This window comes from Entelurus aequoreus, linkage group LG16 (genome assembly GCF_033978785.1).
Source record: "Entelurus aequoreus isolate RoL-2023_Sb linkage group LG16, RoL_Eaeq_v1.1, whole genome shotgun sequence".
In the NCBI taxonomy this organism is placed as follows: Eukaryota; Metazoa; Chordata; class Actinopteri; order Syngnathiformes; family Syngnathidae; genus Entelurus; species Entelurus aequoreus.
Genome location: NC_084746.1, coordinates 34,678,329 through 34,696,973, shown reverse-complemented (window position 1 = coordinate 34,696,973; position 18,645 = coordinate 34,678,329). Strand labels below are relative to the sequence as shown.

Sequence of the window (18,645 nt, the reverse complement as noted above, 5' to 3'; positions counted from 1 at the left end):
CACATTGTTATGAAAGTGCCTGTTACTACATTATATACATACTTGCAGTGTGTGTAAAAAAACTTTGTCTTAGGGGGCTTTGAAGGTTACAACGGTGACTCCTATTAGCCACATCTTTTACACGTTTTTTTATCATCTTTAAAAAATAAAAGACGTGTTCTTGTCTCTTAATGTCTATGAATGTTCTCATTATGTGGGTCATTCTCATTATGTGCATTGCAACTAGACTGTTTGGTTTGTCTAAGACTTGTTTTTATTGAGGGCCACACCACAGTCATGGCTGCCATTAGAGGGCCGCTTGTAACAGTAAATAATTAATGAATTTGCCTATTAATTTAAACATTTTACTTTTTTTCTTGTAAAAAGTACAAAAAAAATCTGTGGATTTCAACACTGTTTTTTACAGAAAAAACTGTCAGCTTAGTTGCCAGACTTTTACTGTAAAATATATGGTGTGGTTTTTTTATATTATTATTTTTACAACATATTACTGTAAATAGAAATACAGTACCGCTGTTTAATTTTATTTTGGCAACTCAGCTGCCTGTTTTTACCATAAAATATGGTACTACAAAATCATCAACCGTGGATTTTACAGTTAAAAAAAAAAACTAACCGCTCAGTCGACAGAATAAAAAAAAAAAAAAAACATTGGTCTTTTTTTTTCAATTTACAGTAATATGCTGTAAAAAACTCCCTAAATTTTACAATAAAATCTATTGGTCATTTTTATAGTGTACAATTTGATGGATAACTTGCTTCGAAATCATAAGTTAAACAGATATTTAAGTATTTATTTGGATTTTGACCAAAAAAGTTAGATAATATAATAGTTGTTGCAATATTGGACACAATTTTTTTTCCTGTCAAACTAGAAAAAAAAACAACCAATACCTTTTAATAAGAAAGTAAAGAAAGAAAATAGGGGATTTTCTTGACACATATTATTTCCAGGCTTTTGTGGGCCATATAAAATGACGTGGAGGGCCAGATCTGGCCCGCGGGCCTTGACTTTGAGACTTGTGGTCTAAGAAGACGTTTCGCCTCTCATCCGAGTCGGCTTCATCAGTTCGTGCTCATAGACTTAGATTGATCAGATCTAGTCTTAGACTTAGATTGGTCAGATCTAGTCTTAGATTGATCAGATCCTAGTCTTAGACTTAGATTGGTCAGATCTAGTCTTAGATTTAGATTGGTCAGATCCAGCGAATCGTCTTCTAAGACTAACCAAAGAGTCCATTCTCTCATAAGGGTTATGAACGATAGGCAAAATTCAAAAAAAAAAAAAAAAAAAGTGCAGTCCCCTTTAAGTTAAGACTGTAAAGGAGCTTACCGTACATTCCTGAACAACATTGTCAATATTTCACAGAAGAACCTGCAGAATAAGTCCAGATATTTTAGTAATATTGGAGAGAAAATCAAGGCCAAGCCACTTTGGCTTTGCTTGGAACCATCTCTAAATCAATATGAAGACTATCTGCAGTCCTTTTTGCGCACATTTTGCACAGTAAAGACCTCATGTGGCTCCCGCTTTGATGTTTTTGTTTATCTCTTTGGAGAAGGGCCCTATCCTGGGACGGTTCTCCACAAGCTGGGGGGTTAGTAACACTGTACACTTGAGGACTCGGCGTGGGGGATTCAAACACATCCTTCTGACCTTTCAAGGCTATCGTAGCAGGATGGGTCGAAGAGCTAGGCGAAGGGAATCGGTCGCTCCGTTTTGGGACCGATCGAAGTCTCACCCTGACTTTAGGCCGGCAGCAGCACCAGGAGCACAGGCAGCTCCTCAGAGCACCCGCGTCCCTGCATATTACCTTGCGGAAGTTGGGTCTCAGCGTGAGATAGATGATGGGGTTGTAAATGGTGGAGGACTTGGCAAACATGGCCGGCATGGCGAACGCCAGAGGAGGGATGTTCTCGATGTTTCCGAACGCAGCCCACATGGACACCAGAGCGTATGGACTCCAGGCCATGAAGAAACCAATGCAGACGGCGACGCTTAGCTTCCGGGACAAAGGAGGAGGACAAAGAGAGGAGTGGGTGTTGTTAAACTGGCAAACAGGAAGGCTAAGGGAAGATTCAGGAAACTCCAGTTAGAGCTAGGATAAGTGATGGGTCAAACGATCATAATGCACTAGGAAAGGAGTGATATTGCCTCCATGTGTGCCCTTTTACAATGAAAGGACTTCACATAAGTCATTTAAATATATCTGCCATGTCATATATAACTGCCCAAGATCATTTTCATTGCATTTTAGCAGAATATTTATTGGCAGTTTAACTAATTTACGCTCATGAATGCTCTAAAATTTAGGCTCATGGTTTTCTGGCGCTATCTGGTGGGTATGGGGCGCAATTACACCAAAACAATATTTTCTTGTTTTTCAATCGGCAAGAATGCTATTCCTTTTGTTTTCATAAAACAAAGTATAGTTTTAGCATGAGTACAACCTGTTAAAAATAGCAGTTATAAAGAGGTCTTAAGAGAAATTGTGTATCATTTTTGTTCATCTCCTCTTCTAACAATGTTGCAACCAAAATCACAATGCAATTTATTTATTTTTTAAATAAAAAAAAAACCCTGTGAAAACCTCCCTGGCGAAATTCCACTCTGCTAAACTTCAAACTGAAAAATCATATCTTATAAGGAACACGTAATGCCCATTTTGGGGCCTAGGGGTGCACAAGGGTTAACGATGTTAAAAATGTATATTTTGCACACAAAAAATATTGTTGAACAATTACCGTATTTTCTGGACCATAGGGCGCATCGGATTATAAGGCGCACTGCCGAAGAGCGGGTCTATTCAAGTCTTTTTTCATACAAAAGGCGCATTAAAGGGGTCATATTATGATTTTTTTCTAAATGTAAAACACTTCCTTGTGGTCTACATAACATGTAATGGTGGTTCTTTGGTCAAAATGTTGCATAGATTATGTTTCACAGATCATCTTCAAGTCGCATTCTGACAGTCACTTCAGGATGCGCCGTTTTGTGGGCGGTCTTATTTACGTGGCTCACCTTCGACAGCGTCTTCTCCCCGTCATCTTTGTTGTAGCGGTGAATGCCACATAAGAAGGTAGAGAGAAAGAAGAAGCTTATCGACTACGATGTCGGCACGGACTAGAATGGGGGACGCGAGCACATTTTCAGGACTTATGCAGATCCCAAATACAGACCAGCAGGTACCAGAAGGTAAAAAAGTTGGTTTTGCATAATACAGCGAAACAAAACGCCAGGTAATATGTCTGCTAATAGGTGCCGTTTTGCAGTCCTTATACACACACCATAGTAATACTCGTATGTTTAATCCGCCAACAATCCATCAAGCGGTGCGGTTGAATAGTTACTAAAGTCGTACTAAAAACATTGACAGATTTTTGAGCGCCGTGTGTAATGTTCTATATTCTCCAAGGAACATTTAAAGTTTTGGTGTTTACTGGTGTCATCTTGCAGTTTACACGTATCTCTTATGTGTGACTACCATCTACTGGTCACACTTAACATTACACCATGTACCAAAAAAAATAAATGCTTTGAGGTTTGGTAAGCACAACCAGAATTATGCCGTACATTAGGCGCACCGGGTTATAGGGCTGTCGATTTTTGAGAAAATTAAAGCATTTTAAGTGCGCCTTATAGTCTGAAAAATACGGTACTATCCCATAAATTTGTTTAAGTACAAAACATGCATTAATTAAATAATGAAAAAGGTAATAAAACATTGTGAAAGTAAAATACTGCTTAGGGCCCCAAATTAGCCTGTATCATATCAATGAAGGTTTTTCTTAATGATGTCAAGAACCCAGACTTTCAAAAGCGACAGTTTGAGCACCTTTTCTTTTGAAAGTGGGGGAAAAAAGTGAGTAAGATAATACATTTTTCTTGATTGGTGTTCATTTCCCCAGTGTTGAATGAATAAAGTCCATCCTATCCTGTCCTAAAAGGCTCTATGGACACATGTTGCTTTTAAAATGACTAGAAATGCATGGTTGTATGCAACCACAAGGTACCCCAACTGACGGTATATTGGCACAAGCAGCACTTATTAGCACAAGCAGCACTACAAACTCTCTTCCATCACAATCCAGAGCTAATAAGAATTCATTGAGGTCACCGACTGTTGTGTCTCGTATTTTATCACCTGATCTGATTGACTGGTCACACAGTGAGACGTTTACCTTGACAATGATGATCTGGATGCTGCTCATGTGCGCCTGCCTGGAAGCGTGCCGCTCCATGGTCTTGTGCGACGCGTGCACCGTGACCAGAATCCCTGTGTAGGACGCCAGGATGACGCAGCACGGAAGGATGTAGCAGAAGAAGAACAGCGCCACCGTGTAGGAGCGTGCCGTCGGGAGCCGATTGGACAGGCGCCAATCGATGCAGCAGGCCGTACCGTAAGGTTCTGGCCCGTATTCTCCCCAGTGGACCAGCGGGCAGCAGGCAAACAACAGCGCAAAGACCCAAGCACAGGAGATGAGTAGGCGGCCATGGAAGTTGTTGAATCGGTTTCCTATGATTGATGACAATAGAATAATTAATGATAAATGACTTGTGGCACCCCCTAACGGTTATGCTTAAAATGCTTTGGAAAACATGGCAGAATACATCTAATACGGATATCCTCAAAAAGATATTATTTGACAAATGCTCAATGACTTATGACACTGCAAATACTTCTGCTTGATTTTTTTATCAATTTTGTTAACATTTTTGAAAAATGTCAGTCCAAAAAAGGGTAGTCCTACAGTTACAGTGGTTGTTGTGCAGAAGGCATTGAGCAGTGTGAGAAATTTCAAGTTTGACATAAGGGTTCAAACTTTCAGGTTTAATAATGGCACCACCATGTAACAGGCAACACAGTAGGTTTAGCCTTTTTTCTTTTTTTTTTTTACAATGAAGTGTACAATAAAGCACTGTGTAATAATGTAATTCATTTTCATCATAATGATTGGCCACATTTTGTAATTGAATTATTGAACACATTTTGCAATAACTTATTAAATATTGCAAAAGTTATTACACAATGCGGGTGGTGCACTTTTTAAAAAAAAAATATATATATATATATATATATATATATATAAGAAGATGTTGCATTGTGTAATGTATCATTGAAATAAAAGAACTATCCAAGCTATGCATCAACAGTGTTGGGACTAACGCGTTACAAAGTAACGTTACTGTGACACCGTTATTTTCGGCCGTAACTAGTAATCTAACGTGTTATTTTTTATATTGAGTAACTCAGTTACCGTTACTACATGATGCGTTACTGAGTTATTTTACGTAATTTTTTATACAGTATCGGCTAGAAACTGAGAAGATCTGAGTGTGTTTTATTGAAGAGCTGTGGTGTCGTCCTTCTGATTCTTCCTGTGTCACAAGGAAAAGAGGCGAGCTGTGTGTGTGGGGCACAAAGAAAAGAACATTTTAGTTAAATGTAAGTTGTGTCTTGGATCAAAGATCCTATCTACTGCCCAAAACAGCAATTAAAATCTGCTGAAACAGCTACAAAAGCAACATGCTTCGACGAAGCTAGTAAAGAGAGACACAGACTCTGATGCCACTTCACTTACACCTCCACCTGAAGTGGTGGTGGTGGAGCAACAGCCACAACAGCGGCTGGATTTTAACGGAGGGCCTGCTCGCCTTATCATTATGTCTTTCATATAACTCAAACATTTTCTTATTAAATTGATCAATGCATGATCCTGGAGTTCTATAAATACAACTAATTAATATGTTTTTGGATCTTTCAACACTGATTTCAATAGTTACACATTCCATCAGATTGTCAATAGCAGTTGTCATGTCAGCAATCAGCCTACATTTGAGAGAGGACATCACAAACAATACAACACCCCCTCTACTTTTGTTCATCCTGTTTTGCCAAAACATTTCATATCCCTCTAATCCATCCAGTAATTCCTTACTATCACTCAACCAAGTCTCTGAAATTGCTATTATGGTAAACCTTTGCTGTATTTGTTTAAGATACTCTTTAATTTTGGAAAAGTTACTGTAAAGACTCCTGCTGTTGAAATGAATCACAGAAAAGCCTTCCATTTTAACATTTGAATTAAACTGTTCGTCAGTATAATACTCACAGTCCACATTAGAGTCCTGATAGAAGTGAATATCTGGGTCAATGTTATTTTGTAACTCATAGCATTTATGATCATGATAGTCAAAAGACTTGAATTTTGTGCAGCTCATTTGTTCTTCCATCATGTTGGTGGTCCACTCTGTTTCTCTGCACACAGTACACAATAAACAAGGAACATTTCCCCACTATTCCACTTGTTTATCATCATCATCTTTTTCATTGATATTGTTCAAGTTCCTTCAAGTCTCTGACCACTAATACCCTTGCTTGTTCTGGTGGACCATTCAATCTAATCATAACTTTACAGTTCCTTGTCCATGTGTCCTGGATTCGCTTTCCCTTTTTCAAGATCCTGGCTTGTCTTGCAATTTCTGCGTTTCTCTTTGTGAGATGCTCATTTACATATACTCCTGTGCCTTTCAAATTTTTTCCCAGCTTAAGCATTTCAATTTTATGTTTTCTACTCACAAAACGGATGATGATGTTGGATCTGTTGTTTTGTTTCAGTGGAATGGTGTGGCATGCAACTGTATTTGAACTGCATACAGGAATTCCTTTGTTATTGAAGAATTTGATGACTTGCTGCTCAAGCGTGTGCAGTTCACCTCTTGGTGCACCTTCTCCCTCCTTGTCACCTGCTGTGAGCCTTGCATAGGAGCGGTGGCTTGTCTCAAGCCCAGAAATCACCAGGTCATCCATCCTCGAGTACTGCTCTAGATCGTCCACTCTTCTTTCAAGTTCTTCAATCTTCTTGTCTTTGTCTTTGATAATTGCCTTCAGCTGCTTAATTTCATCAATTAAGTCCAGAAGGCCCGTTTGCTGTTTTGCTAGTTTACTCAGTTCCTCTGACATGAAATTCAGAGACTTTTTCACCTCTTCCATTTCTTCTGCTAACTTCTTAGTCGCCATTGTTTAGTGAGGAAAAGTACTTTTAGAATCCAGTTGATCTTTCAAAATACTTTCTGATTCCAGGCAATCCAGTATTGATGGCGTGTCAGTGCATTGAAGCACATGTCATCAAAAAGTCTCCAACAAGTCCAAAATCACAAAAATTATCCGGCAGTTTGATGTTTATCTTCCTTATAAACATGAAGATGTTGCTCTGCTGGATGGATGTGAACTTATTTTCAAGCTTTTTCATGAACTGTTGGAGCTGTGTCACCCAGTGCATCTAGCCGGCAGCCATCTTGAATTGATTACAAAGGGAACTGCATAGTATAGTATAGTATAGTATAGTATAGTATAGTATAGTATATGATCCATATTCCATGAGTGTATGTATTCCAATATTTCAGTGCACTGGTAGTTTTCATGTCAGTAATACTGCATTAGTATCAAAGTCTCCATAATCCATAAAGTTACATTTGATTTTGGTTTGACCAGTGAAAACTCCCACGAGAGTCTTAAAATACATTTTAATTAAGATTAAATGTTTTGTGTTGCTGTGATAGTTTTTCTAATTGAAAATGAGTGGTTTATTAGGGTGGTGTCAAATTCCTTTTTATTGAGGGCAGTAAATATAAATGGTAAATGGGTCATACCTTTATAGCACTTTTCTAACTTCAAGGTACTCAAAGCGCTTTGACACATTCACACACTGATGGCGGGAGCTGCCATGCAAGGCCCTAACCATGGCGGGAGCTGCCATGCAAGGCCCTAACCATGGCCTATCAGGAGCAGGGGTGAATTGTCTTGCTCAAGGACACAACGGACATGACTAGAATGGCGGAAGGCAGGGATTGAACCAGGAACCCTCAGGTTGCTGGCCGCTCTACCAACCGAGCCGAATGAAAAGAAATGTATAATCGCCCACAATTGGTTTGAATATTTTTTATGAACAAATGAATGGCTCCCTTGGTTTGAAATCATAAGTCAAGGTGAAAAGCAGGTATTCAAGTATTAATTACAAAAAAATTGTAATACGGTATATATTGACATTTGTTGCATGAGCTGATAAATAGTACTTTATTGACGCATATTATTTCCAGGTTTTCGCTTTCGCATAAAATGGATCTAAGCAAAGGCGGTCGCACTCCCTCCCTCTCCATATCTGCCCTTGTCCGGTCTTATCTAAGCTTTAAGAGTCTCTCTTTCTGCGCACGTTGTGGTGCTTTTTTTTTTTTTAATTAATATGCCGCCACATGCTTGAAATGATCAAAATACGTCAATATGACATGTTATTATAAATGTGCCTGTTACTACATTACATATATACTTACAGTGTATATGAAACCTTGATGGAGGTGTTTGGATGTTTTTTATAACACTTTATAAGCAGAATAGAGCGATTCCCAAAGAGTTTGAATGCATAAAAAAGAAAAACATATCTGTTCTTGTTTTACATAAGGAGTAAGAATGATAGGCAAAATTCCACACGAAGGGCAGTTCCCCTTTAAGGCCATGAGGTGCAACGGATGGATGAAGCAGTGGCAGAAGGGCCGCAGCTTTGATACCGGATGCCCTTGCTGGTTATTTGGTTTTAGTAAACAAAAATAAAGTTTAACACAAAAAACAACTTTCTTATTCATTGTTTTTACCTTTCTCCTTTTCAATGTTCAAAACTCCTTTTTCCACATGAGATGAATACAGCTTCGAACTACAGTTGTCCCTTGTTTATCGCGGTTAAATGGTTTCAGACCGGACCGCGATAAGTGAATATCTGCAAAATAGGAATTCTTATTTATTAATCAAATATTTTCATAGTTAGAGCATAAAGTATCCTGTTTAAGAACTTCTTTAGTTTTTTTTACATTATTACAACCCTCCAGATGAAATAACACCACATAGTCAACTTTACTGTTGTAAATATAGTCAACATAATAGAAAATACATATGCTGTACTGTTATACATATAAGACATACTTAAGGCATATTGTATAGTAATAGACTCTCACACACACTCTCACTCACACACACACACACACACACACACACACACACACACACATTTCTTAAACACAAACACTAGCATGTAAAAAATACTGTTCCATCCATCCATCCATCCATCTTCTTCCGCTTATCCGAGGTCGGGTCGCGGGGGCAGCAGCCTAAGCAGGGAAGCCCAGACTTTCCTCTCCTCAGCCACTTCGTCCAACTCTTCCCGGGGGATCCCGAGGCGTTCCCAGACCAGCCGGGAGACATAGTCTTCCCAACGTGTCCTTGGTCTTCCCCGTGGCCTCCTACCGGTTGGACGTGCCCTAAACACCTCCCTAGGGAGGCGTTCGGGGGGCATCCTGACCAGATGCCCGAACCACCTCATATGGCTCCTCTCGATGTGGAGGAGCAGCGGCTTTACTTTGAGCTCCCCCCGGATGGCAGAGATTCTCACCCATCTCTAAATGAGAGCCCCGCCACCCGGCGAAGGAAACTAATTTCGGCCGCTTGTACCCGTGATCTTGTCCTTTCGGTCATAACCCAAAGCTCATGACCATAGGTGAGGATGGGAACGTAGATCAACCGGTAAATTGAGAGCTTTGCCTTCCGGCCAGCTCCTTCGTCACCACAACGGATTGATACAGCGTCCGCATTACTGAATACGCCGCACCAATCCGCCTGTCGAACTCACGATCCACTCTTCCCTCACTCGTGAACAAGACTCCTAGGTACTTGAACTCCTCCACTTGGGGCAGGGTCTCCTTCCCAACCCGGAGATGGCACTCCACCCTTTTCCGGGCGAGAACCATGGACTCAGACTTGGAGGTGCTGATTGTCATCCCAGTCGCTTCACACTCGGCTGCGAACCGATCCAGTGAGAGCTGAAGATCCTGGCCTGATGAAGCCATCAGGACCACATAATCTGCAAAAAGCAGAGACCTAATCCTGCAGCCACTAAACCGGATCCCCTCAACGCCTTGACTGCGCCTAAAAATTCTGTCCATAAAAGTTATGAACAGAATCGGTGACAAAGGGCAGCCTTGGCGGAGTCCACCCCTCACTGGAAACGTGTCCGACTTACTGCCGGTAATGCGGACGAAGCTCTGACACTGATCATACAGGGAGCGGACCGCCACAATCAGACAGTCCGATACCCCATACTCTCTGAGCATTCTCCACAGGACTTCCCGAGGGACACGGTCGAATGCCTTCTCCAAGTTCACAAAGCACATGTAGACTGGTTGGGCAAACTCCCATGCACCCTCAAGAATCCTGCCGAGAGTATAGAGCTGGTCCACAGTTCCACGACCAGGACGAAAACCACACTGTTCCTCCTGAATCCGAGGTTCGACTATCAGGCGTAGCCTCCTCTCCAGTACACCTGAATAGACCTTACCGGGAAGGCTGAGGAGTGTGATCCCACGATAGTTGGAAAACACCCTACGGTTCCCCTTCTTAAAGAGAGGAACCACCACCCCGGTCTGCCAATCCAGAGGTACTGCCCCCAATGTCCACGCGATGCTGCAGAGTCTTGTCAACCAAGACAGCCCCACAGCATCCAGAGCCTTAAGGAACTCCGGGTGGATCTCATCCACCCCCGGGGCCTTGCCACCGAGGAGCTTTTTAACTACCTCAGCAACCTCAGCCCCAGAAATAGGAGAGCCCACCACAGATTCCCCAGGCACTGCTTCCTCATAGGAAGATGTGTTACTGGGATTGCGAAGGTCTTCGAAGTATTACCTCCACCGATCCACAACATCCGCAGTCGAGGTCAGCAGAACACCATCCGCACCATACACGGTGTTGACAGTGCACTGCTTCCCCTTCCTGGTCCAGAATCGCTTCGAAGCCGTCCGGAAGACGTTTTCCATGGCTTCCCCGAACTCCTCCCATGTCCTAGTTTTTGCCTTCGCAACCGCTGAAGCCGCACACCGCTTGGCCTGTCGGTACCTGTCCACTGCCAAAAGAACCCGATAGGACTCCTTCAGCTTGACGGCATACCTCACCGCCGGTGTCCACCAACGGGTTCTAGAATTACCGCCACGACAGGCACCAACTACCTTGCGGCCACAGCTCCAATCAGCCGCCTCGACAATAGAGGTGCGGAACATGGTACACTAAGACTCAATGTCCAGCACCTCCCTCGTGACAAGTTCAAAGTTCTTCCGGAGGTGGGAATTGAAACTCTCTCTGACAGGAGACTCTGCCAGACGTTCCCAGCCGACCCTCACAATGCGTTTGGGCCTGCCAGGTCTGTCCGGCATCCTCCCCCACCATCTCAGCCAACTCACCACCAGGTGGTGATCGGTAGAAAGCTCCGCCCCTCTCTTCACCTGAGTGTCCAAAACATGAGGCCGCAAATCCGATGACACAACTACAAAGTCGATCATGGAACTGCGGCCTAGGGTGCCCTGGTGCCAAGTGCACATATGGACACCCTTATGTTTGAACATGGTGTTTGTTATGGACAATCTGTGACGAGCACAAAAGTCCAATAACAAAACACCACTCGGGTTCAGATCCGGGCGGCCATTCTTCCCAATCACGCCTCTCCAGGTTTCACTGTCGTTGCCAACATGAGCGTTGAAGTCCCCCAGGAGGACAAGGGAATCACCCGGGGGAGCACTTTCCAGTACTCCCTCGAGTGCATCCAAAAAGGGTGGGTACGCTGAACTGCTGTTTGGTGCGTAAGCACAAACAACAGTCAGGACCCGTCGCCCCCACCCGAAGGCGGAGGGAAGCTACCCTCTCGTCCACTGGGTTGAACTCCAACGTGCAGGCTTTCAGCCGGGGGGCAACAAGAATTGCTACCCCAGCTCGTCGCCTCTCACTGCGTGCAACGCCAGTGTGGAAGAGAGTCCAGCCCCTCTCGAGAGAACTGGTTCCAGAGCCCTTGCTGTGCGTCGAGGTAAGTCCGACTATATCCAGCCTATATCTTCTCTACCTCGCGCACTAGCTCAGGCTCCTTCCCCCCCAGCGAGGTGACATTCCACGTCCCAAGAGCTAGCTTATGTAGCCGAGGATCGGACCGCCAAGTGCCCTGCCTTCGGCTGCCGCCCAGCTCACACTGCACCCGACCTCTACGGCCCCGCCCATGAGTGGTGAGCCCATTGGAGGGGTGACCCACGTTGCATCTTCGGGCTGTGCCCGGCCGGGCCCCATGGGGCAGGCCCGGCCACCAGGCGCTTGCCATCGTGCCTCAACTGCGGGCCTGGCTCCAGAGGGGGGCCCCGGTGACCCGTGTCCGGGCGAGGGAAATCTGAGTCCTTGTTGTTGCATTCTCATAGAAGTCTTCGAGCTGCTCTTTGTCTGATCCTTCACCTAGGACCGGTTTGTCTTGGGAGACCCTACCAGGGAGCATGAAAGCCCCCGGACAACATAGCTCTTAGGATCATTGGGACACGCAAACTCCTCTATTTTTTTATTTTGTATTATAATTTTATTATTTTAAGTTCATTCAGCCATTTTTTTCTTTAGCCAAAATTACATCAAAATTTTATTAATTTGACTAATAGGCCGTAATCAAACGCAAAAGAGAGATTTTTTGATACATATAATTTAAAAAAAACAGCAAAAAAGCAAAGCTGCAAAATTCGGAGTGAAAAGTGATATGAAAGAAAACACTGTAATTAAAATGAAAATAACCTGGAAGTCAACCAGCATCACTGAAAGGACGCCAAAACCTGTAAATAATGTGTGTCAATAAAGCACTTCATCTTTCTTACTAAATGTGTTTGTTTTTTCAATTTTGACAGAAAAAATGCATACATTTCAAAATGTTATATTATCTGATCATGCATCAAATATTAAATTATTATATCATTTGAACCTTTTTTTTGGAAAAGTAAATATCTTGTCACCTTGACTTATGATTTCATCCATCTATCTGTTAGTAAATTATATAAAATTCAAATGCAGGAGCTATTATGTCATAAAGGGATTATATCTTTATATTTACATGTTACAAATGGCCTTCCTAGGGCGGCCGTAACTGCAATGTGTCCCTCCATGAAAACAAGTTTGAAACCCTTTACTCGCCCTCAAGAGGCACCACAGTCCACTCGATGGTGCTATCATCCTGACGCACAACCATGATAGACTTGCTTTAATGGGGAATATATAGCGACACGGTCACTTTAGAGACAAGTTTGTGTATTTCTCTAGTCTGACGACACATTCAATGCCAGTTGGCTTGATTACACGTTAATTGTGTAAAGCCTTCTGTGCCTCCAGTTGTACAGACCCCACTTCCCGGGTTCAAACAGAGGGCCGCCCACTGCACGGCATTAACCAACATCACAAGTCATCGAATGCAGCATGCAGTCTCGCAGGTCATCAAAGAGAGGTTTAATGTGCAGCTCTCGGTAAACGGATTAGGGATGAATCAACAAATCGGCCCATTTAGGGGACGTAGCGGTGAATCTTTCAGAGGCCACTTTGAAGGCTTACCGTAGAAGGGATAACACACTTTGATGAAGCACACCACGCTGAGTAGGGTGAGAGTGGTCAGGCTGCAGATGCCAAACAGCATGCCGCAGAAGGCGTAGATGGAGCACGCCGTCCTCCCATACAGCCACCTGTGTGGGAGGGGCACGGTGTGGGAAAGACAGAACAATAAACAATTGGAATAAAAGCAAGACTTTCACACACAGCAACAAAAAGGCAAAATATACAAATAAAATAAAAACAATTTGTTTTGCCATAAGAAATAAGGAATAATCTGTCCCAGTGTCAAGCTGTCGCCGCTATAACTAATTGTAACTATACAGACAACGTTTGAAGTAAGGCTGCAACAATTAATTGATTAAATCAATTGGAAAAAAGCTTTGATTTATAATCCGCAGCTTTGATTGATCTTTTATTGAGTGTAACTAATAAAAATTGACATCATTCGGCTTTCTGTGTAGAGTTTGAACGTTCTACCCATGACTGCGGTGGTTCCCTCCGGGTACTCCGGCTTCCTCCCACCTCCAAAGACATGCAACTGGGGATAGGTTGATTGGCAACACTAAATTGGCCCTGAGGGGGAATGTGAGTGTGAATGTTGTCTGTCTATCTGTGTTGGCCCTGCGATGAGATGGCGACTTGTCCAGGGTGTACCCCGCCTTCCGCCCAAATGCAGCTGAGATAGGCTCCAGCAACCCCCCACGACCCCGAAAGGGACAAGCGGTAGAAAATGGATGCGTGAATGTGAGTGTGAATGTTGTCTGTCTATCTGTGTTGGCCCTGCAATGAGGTGACCACTTGTCCAGGATGTACCCCGCCTTCCGCCTGAATGCATCTGGGATAGGCACCAGCACACCCACGCGACCCTGACAGGGACAAGCGGTAGAAAATGGATGGCTGGATAATCGGAAATGCATGGAGTCCTTTAAATACACTGACATTATTCTTATTAATGCACATATGTTAAAAGTGCAATTTCATAAATATCATATATATATATATATATATATATATATATATATATATATACACACACACACACACAAATATATACGCATACATATACATATACACATATATATATATATATATATATATATATATATATATATATATATATATATATATATATATATATATATATATATATATATATATATATATATACACATGTATATATATGTATATCAATATATATACACATGTATATATATGTACATATATATGCATCAGGACCACTTTTATATATGTACATATATATGCATATATACATGTGTATATATGTACATATATATGCATATGTACATGTATATATACAGTATATGTACATATATACATATATATATATGTACATATATAAAAGTGGTCCTGATTGAAACAACTTAAGGGTCATTTGACTGTAGGTAAGTATGGTCTATGTTAGACCATAGTACCTGTGGTAGACACTTGAAGTTATGGCCATCGGGGAGAGAGACAGAGTCAGGCCCAGGTCGCTGACAGCCAAGTTGATGATGAAGTACTCAGCTGGCTTCAAGACGTGCTTTTTCTTGTAGGACACATACAGCAAGGTGCTGTTGCCAAATAGTGAGCATATTCCTGCATAAAAACAAGAACCAAAACAGTAGGTATTTCCACCTATATCTACAATCTAATAAGATCCAATACAGGAAATGCCTCATATACCACTATGACTCCAAATACATGTAGACAACCACAATGTACCTTACTGCACATGCATGCATTCTAGACAATACAGTGCTTCACTTTTACCACATTTTGTTATGTTACAGCCTAATTCTAAAATGAAATACATTTATTTGTGTCCTAAAAATTCTACACACAATACCCCATAATGACAATGTGGAAATGTTTTGGGTTTTTTGTTTTTTTTGCAAATGTGTTAAATATTAAAAAACTAAGTACTCACAGCCTTTGCCATGAAGCTCAAACATGAGATCAGGTGCATCCTGTTTCCACTGAGCATCCTTGAGATGTTCCTACAGCTCAAACGGGCTGTTTGCAACATTTGCACAGCCGCCTCAAGGGCGCAAACGAGCAATTCTAACTGTCAAGGCCAACGACAGTCGTTGAAGTGCAATTTCCCCTTGTTAGCATTGAGGCACTTTGTGGATAGACTACTACCAGTACAAAATAGTCGGAATTCCCTGCGTAAGCATTCCAATCAGTTGTAAACAAATGGCACAAATGGCAGACTGGTCATTTTCTGTGACCAGAATGTTTCTAACTCCTGTTATTTGTTGGAGGCTGAATTGCAGAGTATTTTAGGAATGGTTGAAAGGACAGTGTTGTATGTGGGAGTAAGTGATGTGGCAGACCACCTTTTCTGTTCAGGGATGGTTTTTCAACCTTGACATAGACGGCTTCCCTCACTCCTCTTTCGTACCATCCGTCTTCCCCGTCCAGAATCTGTACATTTTTGTTCTCAAAGGAGTGCTGTTTCTCCCTAAGGTGCAGGTAGACAGCAGAGTCTTGTCCTGAAGAGTATTATTTTTGCAAATAGTATAATTTAATGGCAGCAACACATTGCAAAAAAGTTGGCACAGGGGCATTTTTACCACTGTGTTACATGGCCTTTCCTTTTAACAACACTCAGTAAATGTTTGGGAACTGAGGAGACCAACTTTTGAAGCTTTTCAGGTGGAAATAAAACAAACAGAGAAAAAACCATAACATAACCAAACTGTCAGTGAGAATCCTGACAGTAGCCCCCCTTCCGATAACGGATACCAGACGTTCTAGAGAAAACACACAAAAAAAAGTCCAAAGTCACAGGAGGGCGGAGGGAGGAAAAGGCGGTGGGCTGCCAGGCCAAGTGCCCCCGCAACCAGCGGGGAAGAGTCAGGTGGCGACGGCGAGTTGAACGCCGCCGCAATTGGCAAGGCGGTCGCCCATGGAATGGCCACATCCGTGGCCAACAAGAGGGCCGCATGCCGGCGCCTGATGGCCGACCATGCGTCAGGCCAGCTGGAGGTTGCGGAGGCGACGATGCTGGAGACGCTGGCGAAGCCGTGGGACGGTCCAATGGAGACGAGGAAGCTGATGTTGTCGCCTTGGGCGGAGCCAGCGACGAGGAAGACGATGTCGTCGGCGGAGTCAGAGGAGCAGGCGGCTCGTCTGCTGGCGTGGGCGGAGTCAGAGAAGCAGGCGGCTCGTCTGCTGGCGTGGGAGGGCCCCCCGGGGTGGATTGCGGCGTCTGTAGTCCCACCTGGGTGGATGGCGGCGACTGCGGCAGATCCACTGGAGTTAGAAGTAGATGTGCCTCCCCAGCTACACAGCTACTCATAGCCCCCCGCTCAAGGGACGGATCCAAGACGACCCCTAAGAGGCCCACAGACAGGGATGGGTGGCAGGGAGCTTGAAAGGAGGCAAAACATCTCCATTCGGCCATCAGCACCAGCATCCTGTCTAGCCTCTCCGTCATAGAAATCTCCGCGGGGTTCGTATTTGGCTGGAGTATTCTGTCAGGAAGTAGTGGTGACGAACCCCAAGATGCAGAAATGGCAGGCTTGGTGCAGGAAAACATGATTTTAATGTCCCAAAAATGCAAGGAAAACATGAACCAGAAACCAGGAAACAGGAAGAACTGGAGACAGCAAATAGTCGAAAGCGTTCAGCATACAGGAACAGCTCACAGTCCACAGCATATAGCTAGTAATACTCCAGCACTGACTGGATGGAGAGGCAGGAATAAATAGGAGCCTGATTGGCAATTGCCACCAGGTGTGCCAGACTGCCAATCAGGTACAGGTGAGGGAAACAAGCGCTCAGAGAGACATGCAGGAAAAGGAACCAAAATAAGAGCGCTGACAGGAAATATAACAAACGCAGAGAAAAACATAACATAACCAAACTGTCAGTGAGAATCCTGACAGTACTACACTGTAAAAACTGTTGCCTAGATCTAACTCAATAAAAATAAGGCAACATTTTCCAAGCAATTTTTGTTAGTTTAGTCAACTAATTGGTATTTTGAGTAAGTAGAACTTAATAATATGCATTTCAATTTATGCAAAAAGATTAAGTTGCGTTTACAGAAAAAGCCAACAAATTGAGTAAAATCAATGTAAAAAAACATGAGCATATTAAACACACAAGACTTAATTAAAATAAGTAACATTTAAATGAAAAAATATTTTTTGTACTCAATTTTATTAATTTTGACCAACTTACCCTTTCTTTGTTTTCAAAATGGAAACTGCTTAAAATAATTACTTAGAATAATAATAAAAAAATCAAGACATATCAAATTCCAACCTTTATTAAATCATTACCATATAAAAACAGTGGCAATGAGCTGGACAGTATGAACAGTCAACATCCATATTTAGTGCATAGAATGCATGGCCTCAACTTTTTAAAGTGCTGTATAGAACACCTTCACAGTAGTTTTCTTTTTTTAACCATATACATATTATTAAAACATTTTCACAAGCCATATCCAAACCGTGTCAATAAGCTGGAGAGTATTAACAGTCAAGAACATCAGTATACGGTACAACTCGGTTGGTAGAGTGGCCGTGCCAGCAACTTGAGGGTTGCAGGTTCGATCCCCGCTTCCGCCATCCTAATCACTGCCGTTGTGTCCTTGGGCAAGACACATTACCCACCTGCTCCCAGTGCCACCCACACTGGTTTAAAATGTAACTTCGATATTGGGTTTCACAATGTAAAGCGCTTTGAGTCACTTGAGAAAAAGCGCTATATAATTGTAATTCAATTCACTTATTTAGTGCATAAAAGAATGCATGACCTCAGCATCTCAAGTTTTACTTAGAACCTTCACAGTACAGTTTCTTGCTAAAACAATTTAACATTAAGATTACCTGTACTTCTGTAACAATTCACAAGCAGAACACCTTCACCATAGTGTCTTTCAGTGTGTATATTTTGAAACATTTTAACTTAAACAACTCACAGATCCCTCCTTCTGACCAGCTGGAGCTTCACAGTGGGGCAATTTAGTGTGTATAAAACATAAAAAAAACTTAATTTACACACCAGAAACGATGACCTGGAGCTTTGTATAAAACCTGAACAGGACAAACCGTTACAACATTCTGAAGAATTCCACTCAATGAACAATGTATAATGATTTTGAACAGACACAAAAAAATAGCTGTTCTAAAGTGCAAGCTGACAGTCATGGCTCACTGCCTAAGCTAGAAGCTTGTTTTTGAGAGTCATGAATTTG

At 42.4% G+C, this 18,645-nt stretch overlaps 1 protein-coding gene across 2 annotated transcripts in view; it reads right to left on the bottom strand.

Annotated features, from left to right (window-relative positions):
• Positions 1 to 743: 743 nt before the first annotated feature.
• The window catches only part of LOC133631341 (opsin-5-like), a 54,918-nt gene continuing 37,016 nt past the window's right edge, over positions 744 to 18,645 (bottom strand). For both annotated transcript variants that reach the window (XM_062023526.1, XM_062023527.1), the window contains exons 3-6: positions 14,867 to 15,029; positions 13,437 to 13,564; positions 4,183 to 4,517; positions 744 to 2,003 (exon numbers count right to left, since the gene is read on the bottom strand). In XM_062023526.1, coding sequence (XP_061879510.1) covers positions 1,419 to 2,003; positions 4,183 to 4,517; positions 13,437 to 13,564; positions 14,867 to 15,029 — 1,211 coding nt within the window. In that variant the 3' untranslated portion in view covers positions 744 to 1,418. The remainder of the gene's footprint in view (positions 2,004 to 4,182; positions 4,518 to 13,436; positions 13,565 to 14,866; positions 15,030 to 18,645) is intronic.